General features: G+C 55.5%; 1 protein-coding gene across 1 annotated transcript; it reads left to right on the top strand.

The window, feature by feature from the left end:
• Window positions 1-285: 285 nt before the first annotated feature.
• LOC116639469 (chymosin-like) lies at window positions 286-11885 on the top strand. Its single transcript, XM_032415885.1, has 9 exons — window positions 286-347; window positions 2794-2944; window positions 3806-3923; window positions 5254-5372; window positions 7494-7693; window positions 9182-9295; window positions 10240-10384; window positions 10914-11012; window positions 11748-11885. Exons 1-9 carry the CDS (start codon window positions 286-288, stop codon window positions 11883-11885), a joined length of 1146 nt encoding a protein of 381 aa, XP_032271776.1.
• Window positions 11886-13040: the final 1155 nt, after the last annotated feature.

Below are 13040 nucleotides of genomic sequence, written 5' to 3'. Positions count from 1 at the left end.
CATCTGGAAGGGGAAATCAGTCGGGGAGGCCTCTGTGGTATTTCCAAGCCTAAAGATCAAGCACGTGTACCCTTTGGCTTTGAAGTCCCGCGGTGGTGGAGTCTGGGGCCCTTATCGCGGTGGGTGTTGGGTACTCGGGGTACTATCTTAATGTGTTTGTGGAGCAGCCCGAAGTCAGGGGGTCATCTCTGCAGCCCGGGCTTGCAGCCAGAGGGGACCCAGTACTCTCTATAAAGGCTGTGGGAAGGGGGACTGGCTCCAGCAGTGGCCAGCCCGCGGTCCAGGATGAGGTGTCTCGTGGTGCTACTTGCAGTCCTCGCCCTCTCCCAGGGCAGTGGGATCTCCAGGTGGGTGTCAGGCGCCTGGGGCTGGAGGGGGGAGGGCGTCACAGGCACCTGCTCTGGGTGGGTCTCTCCTGTGGTCTTCCACCCTGCCCCCAAGGAATCTTCAGAGGCCCTGCTGTGGGTTCCCAGGATAGTCTTGCCTTTGCATTTGGAACCTTTCCCTCAAGGTATGCCCCCACCACTGCAGGGGTGGTGAGCAGCAACACAGGGTCAGATGGGCAGCCTGGGAAACCAAGGGCATGGCTTCTGGGGTCAAACTGCCTGTGATTTGATCCCCAGCTCCATCACTAACCTGACTTCCTGTGCCCTATTTCCTCTTCTGTTGTAAAATCAGGATAACAGACAGCATCCATCTTGCAGGGTTGTTATGAGGAATATATGAGTTGGTATTTGTAAAATGCTTTGAATGGTGCCTGGCACATGATAAGAGCTATGTATGCATTTCTTAAACAAAATAAAGTTCCCTCTATGGATGAGATTCCCAAGTTTTCCTCCAAAATTAATAACTGATATTTCTTTTTTTGATACTTTTGTTTGAAATGATTTTTTAAAAAAGTCATCTCTATACCCAACATGGGGCTCGAACTCATGACCCCAAGATCGAGTCACATGCTCTACCGACTGAGCCAGCCAGGTGCCTCATAACTGATATTTCTTGAGCTGCTTGCTGCTAGGTGCCACTAAACCTCCTGGATTAGGTAGGTATTATTATTTGCATTTTACAGATGAGGAAGCTGTTGCTCGGGGAGGGTCCCTGAGCTACCCAAGGCCACATGGTTCATAATGGAAGAGCTAGGACTTGGTCCCAAGTGGACTTAGCTCTTGCCACAACATCACACTATCTCCAGTTCCCAGGCTCGAGCCCCATCAAGCCATGAGCCTGGGGTAACCTGAATCCATCCCTGGGAAACTGGATCCCTGAAAAGGACCCAGGGTACCTTTGACCAGTCAGAGCTCCTTGTGTCTTGAAAGTGAAGTTCTTTCTAACCAGGCATTGGGTGATCTCAGTGCAGGGGGGCAGCCCTGGGGGGATGGAGGTTTCCACGTGGTTGGAGCCTCCTGGTTCTCGGCGTGGGGCAGTGGGCTGTCGGCGCCCCTCTGAGGGAGGCTCTCTGGGGCCTCATACTGGACACAGCAGCTCAGCGGAGAAGAAGCTGCTGCTATGGGGGTCACCAGGCATTCCACGAGTGGGTCCTGAGCTGAGTGGGAGCAGGAGGCCAGCAAGCAGAACGCTTTGGGGACCTGGAGATGAGGACACAGGAAAGGGCAGCTGAAGGATTGGGCCCCGGAGCCTCCTTCCTTTTCTATCATCAGAGACAAAGGCTGAGAAATGTCTCAAGGACCTTTTATTTCTGTTGGGTCCTGGCTGAAGCCACACTTGAGGGCTGGGGAAGGGAGGCACCAGAGGAGATACCATAATTCACATACAGGGCTGTTCCATATGGGATCTGTTTGGCATGTGAACAACACGAGAAAACCCATTTTCTCTGAGGGTCTTAGAACTCCTGCCATTTTATTACTCTCAAAGGACTTTCATAGCTGTGGTCTCTGCTTGTCCTTAAATCAGCCCCGCAGAGGAGGACCACATGGCCCTTAGAACTGGAGGGACACCAGGATCATCAGCCTACATTCCTTCAACCTAGAGGAGGGGAAACTAGGAACCAGAGAGGTGAAGCTACTCTGTTGGTCAAAGGCAGGGCTGGAGAGAGGCTGGAAAGGAAGGAGGTCGCCCATTTTGCAGAGACAGAGCTGAAGCTCAGAGGGCCTTGGGGGGGGGGGGGCGGGGGAGGCTACCCCAGGGGCCACAGCCTACAGAGCAGGGTCTAGAACCTTTCTGCTGTTCTCTCCCTCTCGATGCTCTTCTGTTGATTTGCTTCCATCATCCAACTCCTAAACTCTATCAGAAGCTCCCTGAGGACCACACTCTGTACTGAAACTCTGAAGAATTTCCACACACTTCAGGCTACCCAGAGAGCCAATCACAGAGGTCGCAAGGGAGGGAGCATTTTTACAGCATTTAGCAGAGTGTGGGGGACATCATTTCCTCTCCAGACAGCCTGCTCCCAGACGGCAGAGGCTGCAGTCCTGAGCCCAGTACAATGCCTGGCACATGGTAGGCAGGCAGCAAGAGTTTGGAGACTGAACGAATGATACTGTGTCTCTCAAACCTCGGAGTTGCGAAACTTATTAGCAGGCTATAAAATACATATATTGAGTCTCCACCAGCATTAAGAAAAGAGAAAGGAATAGGGAACATCAGAGCGCATCGTGTTTAGTAAGGGTAGGCACTGAATTGTGAACTGATGTAAAATCTAATTTTTCCTTTGAGTTATGTTTAAAAAAATGTGAGGGCGGAGCTTACAGAGCCCAGAGTCTGGGCAATTCTCTGAGGTGGGGCAGCCCTGAGGAGATGCCCACCGGCATCACGAATTGTTCCCTGTCTCCTCAGGGTCCCTCTGCACAAAGGCAAGTCGCTGAGAAAGGCCCTGAAGGAGCGTGGGCTCCTGGAGGACTTTCTGAAGACATACCCGTATTCCTTCAGCAAGAAGTACTCCAACTTGGAGAAGGTGGCCAGCGAGCCCTTGACCAACTACCTGGACGTAAGTGGCTCTGCCCCCCTTCCAATAATGCTTCTCACATCGAGTGTGATGGATGCTCCCTCCCGGCCCCTGCCTCTTTCCTCCCTTCTAGGAATCATGGAGCCCCACGGGCTGTGGAGGCTGTCTCCCGCCCCTCAGTCAGCTCCGCACGGGGCCAGCAGACCCGGCAAAGGCGAGGCTCTGAAGGTCACGGCCAGGAGGGTCTGAGCTCAGGCCAGCAGACAACATCCCTCGGGGGCACGTAATTTGCTCCCAGGTGCACCCCCATGCCTGTCTCTCCCAGCCCAGAGGACCCATGTCTTAGTCTGGACTCAGCAGGGATGGGGCTCTGGTGCCCATCTATAGCTGCCCCTGGTGTCCTCTTCCTTCCTGGAGCCTGTCTCTCCCTCATCTGTCACTCTTGGCAATAAACAGCCTGCCTTGTCTTTCCTGTGTTCTCGTTGCCTTATCTAGGTCATGCTCACCCCTGCCCCGACCTAAGTTCTGACACATGGGGAGGCTGGCCAGGAGGGGTGGCAGGGACAGCTTGGGTCGGGATCTGGGGTCCGTACCTCGCTGGTGTCCTATCTCTATGTCCCTGCCCCTGGCAGGCAGGGCCCAGTCTTCCTACCGGGAAGGGCTGATGTTTTGATCTAATGTCTGCTTCTGGGTCTGATTCCAGCGGTGGTTGTAGGGCTTGTGGGAGGGGCAGGCCAGCACAGCTGGGTGGGCGGTGGGGGGGAGCCCAGTGTGGTCACTGGAGATGGAGAACCCTCCCCAGTGATCCTCATTTCCCCCTCTTCCCCTTTTCTCCATGCCAAGCATTGACCCTTATCCCTATGCTGTACTCCCCACCCCTGACCCCGTGCTATCTGTCCCCAGTGTCAGTACTTTGGGAAGATCTACATCGGGACCCCACCCCAGGAATTCACTGTGGTGTTTGACACCGGCTCCTCGGACCTCTGGGTGCCCTCTGTCTACTGCAAGAGTTATGCTTGCCGTGAGTGATCTCCCTTTCCGGCCTGCCCCTCCAGGCTTAGACCCCAGGGCCACTGTCAGCCCTGCGTAGTGAAAGGAGAAGGCTGGACTCCTTTGGAGCCTACTCTGCAAGTCTGTGAATCTCAGTGACATCAACAGATGATTATGGAGGCTTGGCCACTTTGGAAAAAAAGATGTTATATGCCGCTAGGCAGAGATGGGGTCAGGCTTCATGTTTTAAACGTCAGAAAGCAATGTCAGATGTTGGTCTCGTGGATTCAGGCTGCATCAGAAGCTACGCTGGAGGCTTTTGGACAAGAGGTTGGGTCAGCTTGGAAACAAGGAGAGGGTTTGCTTAGATTCTGGCCACCACTCTTGAGTTGCAGCGTGCTGGGGAGAACGTGGGTATAGGAGAGCTTGCTTCGACATTCCCAGCCTCCTGGTTGTGCCCCATCTCCTTGCTCAGCCCTTCCAACTGCTCACAGATTGAGAAGGTGTGCAAATCACGGGTCTGATGTATAAAGCACCAGTTGGAAATTAGGGAAGCTTAGGCTATTTATTTATTTTAAAAATATTTTATTTATTTATTTGAGAGAGAGCACAAGAGAGAACAGAGAGCACAAGCTGGGGGAGCGGCAGGCAGAGAGAGAAGCAGACTCCCCGCTGAGCAGGGAGCCCGATGCGGGACTCGATCCCAGGACTTGGGATCATGATCTAAGCCAAAGGCAGATGCTTAACCTACTGAGCCACCCAGGAGCCCTGATATTTACTTATTTAGTCTTTATCAAGAAGCAAGACAAGCTGCTGACCCTCCTGGGTCTTCAGTTCTCCTTTCTATAAAATGGGGCTATGATATGCCAGTGGGTGCTGGGAGAATAAAGTGACAGGGTCTATTACTAGTGATGAGTAAACGTTTAATACATGTTAATAATTTAATTTAATACATGTTAATAATTTATTTCTCCAACAATCCTGGGAGATTGGTGCTCTTGTTATCCCTCTTTACCAGAGAGGGAAGCAAAGTTCAGAGAAGAAAAGTCTTGCCTAGGGTTACAAAGCTGGTAAAAGTGACAAGTCTATGGAAACCACAAGGATGGCTTTTTTCTTTCTTATTTCGTTTGGAAGCCACACAGGTAACACTGGGGTTCCGAGAGGTGGGTGGAGCAGCAAAAGATAATTTTTCTTTACCAGACTATGGGGGATCAAGAGAGAGTGGGCTGCTTGTTTTCTGCAGTGAGAATGGTTAGTATGTAGACCACATTCTTACAAGACCCAGGGAGGGTCTCAGCCCTGGCTGGCGCTGTCAGCGGCGAGATTCTGCAGGCCTCACTAACCCTGGGTCTGTGTTTCAGAAAACCATCACCGCTTCAACCCGGCCAAGTCCTCCACCTTCCAGAACCTGAACCAGCCTCTGTCCATCCAGTACGGCACGGGCAGCATGCAGGGCTTCCTGGGCCTTGACACCGTCACGGTGAGTGGGGCTGGGGGCCAGTGGGGCTGCCACGCAGACACCCAGGCTCTGGCGGGCCGCACCTCCAGCCGGGGCAGAGAGGCCCTCTGCGTCCTGCCCCTGGGGAGCCTGCTGGGTAGGGATTCTGGGAGGGATCTTAGGCAGTAGGGACCGTGGCTGGTCCTTCCCTCCTCTCCTTCCCATGCCAGCCCCCAGAGTCCCCCCTGAGAGGCTTCTCCGTGCCCAGTTTCCACCTTCCCCAACCTTTTTCATCTGTCCTGGCCATAGTTGGTTCCGAATCCCGAGCCCGTGCCAGCACCGAGCTCCCCAGTGTCACCTGTGGGATCTCACTGTAAACGGAGTTCTTAGGAAGGTACTTTACCCCATTGTGCAGACGAGGAAACTGAAGCGCCCAGGTGTTGGTCCCTTGCTGGAATCACACAGCTGGTGGCTGGGAGCTGAGTGTCAGACCCACGCCCCGACCCTCTGAGCAGTGCCCTTGGCTTGCGCTCACTCCTTCGCCTGGGAAGGCGAGTCCCCTGCCCAGGCGCCGTGGAGCAGCATCTCCTTTCAGTCAGGGAGCATCTGTGCCCTCTGGACAAGGGTTCCCCTGCCTTTGGCCGCTTTTTGGCTTCTAAAGTACTCAACACAGTGGTGGGCACATAAGAAGTGCTCAGTACACATTAGCCTCCTGCTTTCCTTCCTCACCCACTATCCAAGACTAAAAATCAAGCGGCATCCCCTGGGGCATCTTCCTGGAGTTCTTCCTGGGTCTGGCTGAAGGCTCGTTTGCTTTGAGCCCGAAGGGACACGGCTCCTCTCTGCTGACGGCCCTCTCCTCAGCCTCATCCACTGGCAGGGCAGGTGCCCACCCAGCTCAGGCCTCCCCAGGGGTCGGCGCCAGACAGCGGAGGCCCCAGGGCCACCGGCTGAGGTGGTCCCAGCAGACAGGGCCCGGGAAGGCGAATCCCCTGCCCGGGGGTCCTACTTCCTCTGAGGCCTGGAGTCATTTGCTTTCTTTTCTGCGGTTCTGAGTTCAGGGGGGGAAACCCCACATCTTCATGAAGGAGTTGGTCTGAGCCTGCTGGCCTCAGCCGTGGTGCGCTGGGCGGCCTTCACCTGCCCACCTTGGGTAGAGGGTGGGAGAGAGAGCCATGGGGGTCAGGCCCTCCTCAGCACGGTCACATGCAAATGAGGACAAGTTGGGGCACTGGAGGAGGAGAAAGAAGATTGGCGTGGGGGAAGAAGTGTGGGTCAAGGGCTCAGAGGCAAGAGATGAGGTGTGAAAAACAGGGTCAGCACGTGAGGGGACTCTAGGACAAAGGGTTCCTCCTGAGTGCCATTGGAGGCCTCTGGAGGGTCGTTGCAAGGGGTGACATGACTGGACGTCCATTTTCAAAGATCACTTTGGCTGTATGTGTGGAGGATGGTTTGGCTATAAGGGGACAGAGTGGAAGCTGGAGGCCCCTGTGAGCTCAGAAAGGGCTGGTGGGCACAGCAGCCTTCCAGGAAGTGGGCAGATTAACAGGAGATTTGGAGGTAGCGCTTCCTTAGCATAGTGCCATTAATGTCCACGGGCCAAACATTTCCTAAGTGCTCCATACAGGTTCAGCATTCGTATTATATGGGCCTCAGCATTGCCTTGAGATGCAGGTGGTGGCTCAGAGAGGTGCTTGTTCAAGGTCACACCATCAGCACTCAACAGAGCAAGGACGCACAGCTAGGTCTATTAGATGCAAAGTGGGTGCATGTTCTTTCTGTCCGTTGTGCTGCCCCCAGCTGCTCCCTGGCAGATGCCCCAGGTGCAGCTAATGATAAGGCTGCAGGCTGGCAGGGGGCCTTGGAGCCTCCCTCACCCCACCCCCTTCTTTGGGCTCACCCCCCAACTTCTGCACCGTGAGCACTGCTGTCTGCACCCTTCACCGGGCCCTCGATTCCTCCATCCCTGACCTCTCCAGGATCATTCCCTCACAACACAGCGCAGAGCTGGGGAATGAGGGCTTTTCGTCTTAAGCTCACACAACTACCTTGCCTGGAGGAGGGAGGGTGGGGGGTGGCCTCCAAGGCTGATCCCGATACCGGCCTGCCCTGGGATCTTCTTGCCTCTGGCCCCTGGTGGAGGACACTCGGCTTCTCTTGCAGGTCTCCGATATCGTGGACTCCCAGCAGACTGTGGGCCTGAGCACCCAGGAGCCTGGTGACGTCTTTACCTACTCTGAGTTCGATGGGATCCTGGGGCTGGCCTACCCCTCTCTGGCCTCCGAGTACTCAGTGCCAGTTTTTGACAACATCATGCAGAAGCACCTGGTGGCCCAAGACCTGTTCTCTGTGTATTTGTCCAGGTAGGAGCTGTCCCCAGCCAGAGCCAGACTTTCATGGCCTGGCAAGGTCTGTCGGCTGAGGAATGTCCACCCCTCTGGGAGCCTGCAACTCCAGGGTGGTGGTCAGAATCCAAGCAAACCCTCTCCTTGTTTCCAGGCTGACTTAACCACTTTTCCAAAAGCCCCTAGTGTAGCCTCTGCTGCAGCCCGAATCCACGGGACCAACATCTGACATTGCTTTCTGGCATTTAAAACATGAAGCCTGACCCATCTCAGCCTAGGGGCATTTAACATCTTTTTTTCCAAAGTGGCCAGGCCTCCATAATCATCTGTTGATGTCACTGAGATTCACAGACTTTCCAGAGTAGGCTCCAAAGGAGTCCAGCCTTCTCCTGTCCCTACGCAGGAAACTGAGGCCTGGGAGGACAGTCACCCTGGGAACTGGTGGCTAAGTCACACGTGGAACCCAGGGCTCCTGACTCCCAGTCCAGTGCTCCCTCCTCTGTCCTCCTGCCCCCGTGCTGGTGCAGCTCAGCTGGACAGAAGGGCGGGTGGCAGGATGGGGAGAAGGGCACCACACTCAGGAGAAGGAAGGTGCTGGGCCACTGAGGTCAAGGGCACCCAGGCAAGGGGTACACTGGTGCGTTCATGCATTCATTCACTCCATCAATATTTATGGGCTGTTACTATGTGCAGGTGCTCTGCCAGAAGAAGGGGATACATCAGCAAAGAAGACAGAGTTAACTTTCTAGCAGGTGGAGCAGACAACACGCAATCACACAATTACACTTACAGTTGTGAAAAGGGCACTCACTGCAGGCAGATCTGGGTGCAGGGAAACCTTAGCACTGAGGAAAGCCCAGTTGGATGGAGGTGCATGCGCAGGGTGGGCAGGGGAAGCTTCTCTGAGGCACGAGGGGGAGCTCTCCAGGTGAGACAGAGGACAGCATGCTTCAGGCAGTGGGGACAGCATGTGCTAGAGCCCGGGGGGTGAGACAGAGCTTGCTGCGGTCTAGGAACTAAAAACTGCAGAGTGGGAGCAGGTGACCCATGCTTCTTGGCCGCGAGGAAAGCCCCAGAAGGAACAGAGGGGTGGAGGGGGGCAGTTTTAATCCAAAGTCTGTGGGACCTGGTTGAAGACCTTCTCTCCTACTTGAAGCCAAAGGGCTGGGGACAGGGGGGTGGGCACAGGGCGACAGCTGTGGTTGGCCCCAGCCGAGCCTGGTGCTCATGTGAACTGTGTGATGGTTACTTCCTGCGTCCGCCCAGGCTGCAGGTTCTGCCTCAGCCTGGGGGCTGCAGAGCTCAGAGAGAGGACGCTGTTATCAGGGAAAAGCCCTGAAGAGCAGGGAGGCCGGGAGAGCTCACTTGAAGCCTGCGGGGTGGAGGTGGGGGTTGAGGGCAGGGAGGGTGGTGGGGCCCGGTCTCAATGGCATCTGCCCCCCTCCGTGTGGGGCTGCACCCAGCCAGGGTGTCCGAGTGCCACTACTCGCCTTTCCATGGTTTCAGGAATGGCCAGGGGAGCATGCTCACGCTGGGAGCCATTGACCCGTCCTACTACACAGGCTCCCTGCACTGGGTGCCCGTGACCGTGCAAGAATACTGGCAGTTCACCGTGGACAGGTGAGTGAGCGGCAGCCCTGGGCCCCAGCCACAGGCCCGCCTCCAGGTGTGGGGACGCCAGGGCCTGGGGATCAGCCCGCGAGGCTCCGAGAAGGGCCGCAACACAGGAGCTCCTAAGCCCATCACATCAGATTCTGAACTGGACCCTTGCAAGGCCAGTGAGCTTTGTCAGCAAGAATGCTGATGTTCCCCGCTACTTTATTAATAAGAGCCCTGCCTTTCCTGAGCCCTTACTACCTGCTAGGCATTGGGCTGAGGGATAACAGGACTGTCTCGTTCATTCCTCACTAAAACCCTAGGAGGTGGGTGCCACCCTAGTATCCTCATTTTATAATTTACTAACATCAAGTCTGAACCTCACGACCATCCCTGGAGGAAGTCAAGGAAGGGGTTGTTAAGGTACCCGTTTTGTGGATGAGAAGCCCGAGGTCAGGAAGGTTGGTAATTTGCACAAGGCTTGCAGCAAGTGACTGGCAGGGAGGAAGCCTGAAACCAGACCTTTAGGCAACTAGTGTGGTACTCATTCCATCCCTTAATCACATGACTCCGCTGGTTTTTTAAAAGAAGATTTATTTATTTATTTGAGGGTTGGGGAGAGGCAGAGAGTCTTTTTTTTTTTTTTTTTTAAGATTTTATTTATTTATTTGACAGAGAGAGACAAAGAGAGAGAAGGAACACAAGCAGGGGGAGTGGGAGAGGGAGAAGCAGGCCTCCCGCGGAGGAGGGAGCCTGATATGGGGCTCGATCCCAGGACCCTGGGATCATGACCTGAGCTGAAGGCAGACGCTTAATGACTGAGCCACCCCGGTGCCCCAAGAGGCAGAGAGTCTTAAGCTTGGGCTTCCTCCCTGCCTGAGGATCCTGGCAGGGGAGGATGGGAGGGGCCAAGGAGGCCGTGCCGGATGCTGGACGCACTGCGAGGCTGTCCTTTTTCCACTCTGCAGGGTTACTGTCAATGGCGTGGTGGTGGCCTGTGATGGTGGCTGTCAGGCCATCCTGGACACAGGCACCTCCATGCTGGTCGGGCCCAGCAGTGACATCCTCAACATCCAGACAGCCATTGGAGCCACAAAGGACCAATATGGCGAGGTGAGGCCAGGCCCATTTCCCTGGAGGGGCTGGGATGTCTCAGGAGGCCTCTGCCGTGGTCTTCCAGCTTGGCCCACCATGGCTGTGGGAGCTCTTCCATCTCATGCAGAGGCCGAGGTCTGGCTTCCTGTCCCCCAGGAGGATGGTGCATCCCTGACTCACTGAGCTCGGCTGTACCCCCTTGTTCCTCATCTACCCACGGGTCTCCTTGCTTCCTCCCTGACTCCTAAGGGTTCCCAGGGTCCTGGGGGAGCTCTGGCTGAGCCTGGAGGGGAAACATGGAGGCCAATCCCCCTTTGTCTCAAGCTGGGGTCTGTTCCTGTGTTGGCTGACAGCAGGTCCCACTCAATGTAACTCTTTTGAGGCCTCAGGGCCTCCCTAGAGTCCTCTGCGTGGGCAGACATCCGCCCCCCCTCCCCCGCACTTGACTCCAGTGCAGAGGAGGGGGTCCTGCCCTTCTCTGCCTCATGGAGCTCGATCAGATCCATTGCCCATCTAAGATGTAAGATGACTTTCTTCTGGTCTTTAGTTTAACATCAACTGCGGGAGCCTGAGCAGCATGCCTGAGGTGGTCTTTGAGATCCACGGCCAAAAGTACCCACTGCCCTCCTCCGCCTATACCAGCACGGTAGGAGTTCTCAGGAGAGGAAGCCTGGGTTCACCTAGGCCCCCTCCTCTCTCCTGGCAGGTCAGCCAGTTGTAAAGTGGGAGAATGCAGGAGGTGCATCTAGACAAACTGGCCTTTCTGAGTGGGGCCCTGCTGTCCTCGGGCCTCGTCTGTGGCCAATACAGCCTCATCCTGGGAGAAATGGGTCAAACAGAAAGTACAGAGCCTGGCAACCTGAGGGAGGGTGGGGTAGGCAGGACCGCAGCCTCTGTGGGAACCTCCATCTACTGCTCTAGCTTCTAAGCCCAGGAGCCTGGAGCGTTGTCTAGGACTTTCGTAGGTAGCCTGGGCTTTGTGGGGACCCACCTGACCCACTGGCCTCAGCTTTGACCTAGCCCTGAATTCACACAACTGGTAAGGCCTCGGGCCTCCAGGCCTGGTGTGGCTGGTCAGCAGGGCAGTAGGTGATGAAGAGGATGGAGGGTGCTGGAGAGGACAAGTAAGGGGGAATGGGGTGAGGGGACCCCACCGAGTTCTCCTGCATTAAGTCACTTGATTTTCTGAATATCAATTTCTTCATCTGTTGAGTGGGATGAATCTGATACTTGTCTGCTTCCCTCGGAAGGTGATTTCAAGGATATGAAAAGAAATGCTAGCTGGGAGAGGGACTGTGGGGTTTGGTGGGGGGAGGGGGGCCACCTACAGACACGGTGACTGGGCTTGGGCCCAGCTTCATCTCAGCCTTTCCTTTCCCAGGATATGGGCTTCTGCACCAGTGGCTTCCAGGGTGAAGGGGATTCCCAGCTGTGGATCCTGGGGGATGTCTTCATCCGCGAGTATTACAGCGTCTTTGACAGGGTCAACAACCGCTTGGGGCTGGCCAAGGCCATCTGATGGCACTGCAGAGCACGGACCATGCACGCATGCCCCAAACACGTGTGCGTGCACACACACGCACATGTACACATACAGATCAGGTTTTCAGGCGCATGGTTCAATAAATACCATATCTCTGCAAAGTGTGGCTTCTGTGTGGCCGGAGCCCTGCGCCGTTATGGGGGTGGGGCCGTGGCATCATGTGGTGTCCGGCGGCATTGGGGCTACATGGGTGGGGGAGGGTTGGGGACACTGTTGGTGGGTGGAAACTTTCACAAGAGATTTGGCCACTTCAAGCTTAGGTCAGGTAAAATCAAGACCTGTCTTGCCTTTGTGTTCTCCCACTCGGTCTTTCTGGGGAAAGGGTACAATAGGAGAGACCTTTGCAGGGTGACGCTTCTACCTGGGGATCAAGGGCTTGGGTGTGGGGCTGCGTAGAGAACACTGGCCCAGGGAGAGGCAAGCTCTAGGTCTGTTAAGAAAAGGGCTTCAGGGCATTTTAGAGAACACAGTGGAATAGGCAGAAGGCACCTAGGAAGGTCTGAGGGTCCTGAGGTTGCCATTAATGAGGAAGAACCACAGCTGAAAGTCCCATCCTCAGTCTTGGACTCTGACCCTGACTCACCAGCACATGGAGAGTGGCTCCGCAGCTGGGGCAGACCCACCTGCAAGGGCTCTGAGAGGCTGTGAATCAAAGTAAACACCAGTGCTCAGTGAGGACCCTAGTAGTCAAGGGAGACCCTCTAGTGCTCAGTGAAGACCCTCTAGTACTCAGCAAGGACCCCTAGCTCTCAGAGGGGACCCTAGTGCTCAGTGAAGACTCCCTAGTGCTCAGGGGGGACCCCTAGCTCTCAGAGAGGACCCCTAGTGCTCAGTAAGGACGCCTAGCTCTCAAAGAGGACCCTAGCGCTCAGTAAGGACCCCTAGCTCTCAAAGAGGACCCTAGTGCTCAGTCCAGACCCCCCTAGTGCTCAGGAGGGACCCCTAGCTCTCAGAGAGGACCCCTAGTGCTCAGTAAGGACCCCTAGCTCTCAAAGAGGACCCTAGCGCTCAGTAAGGACCCCTAGCTCTCAAAGAGGACCCTAGTGCTCAGTGAAGACTCCCTAGTGCTCTGGGGGGACCCCTGGCTCTCAGAGAGGACCCCTAGTGCTCAGTAAGGACCCCTAGTACTTA

The sequence above is a fragment of the Phoca vitulina genome, unplaced genomic scaffold (assembly GCF_004348235.1).
Source record: "Phoca vitulina isolate PV1807 unplaced genomic scaffold, GSC_HSeal_1.0 scaffold2, whole genome shotgun sequence".
Taxonomy (NCBI): Eukaryota; Metazoa; Chordata; class Mammalia; order Carnivora; family Phocidae; genus Phoca; species Phoca vitulina.
This window is presented reverse-complemented; position numbering and strand designations above follow the sequence as displayed.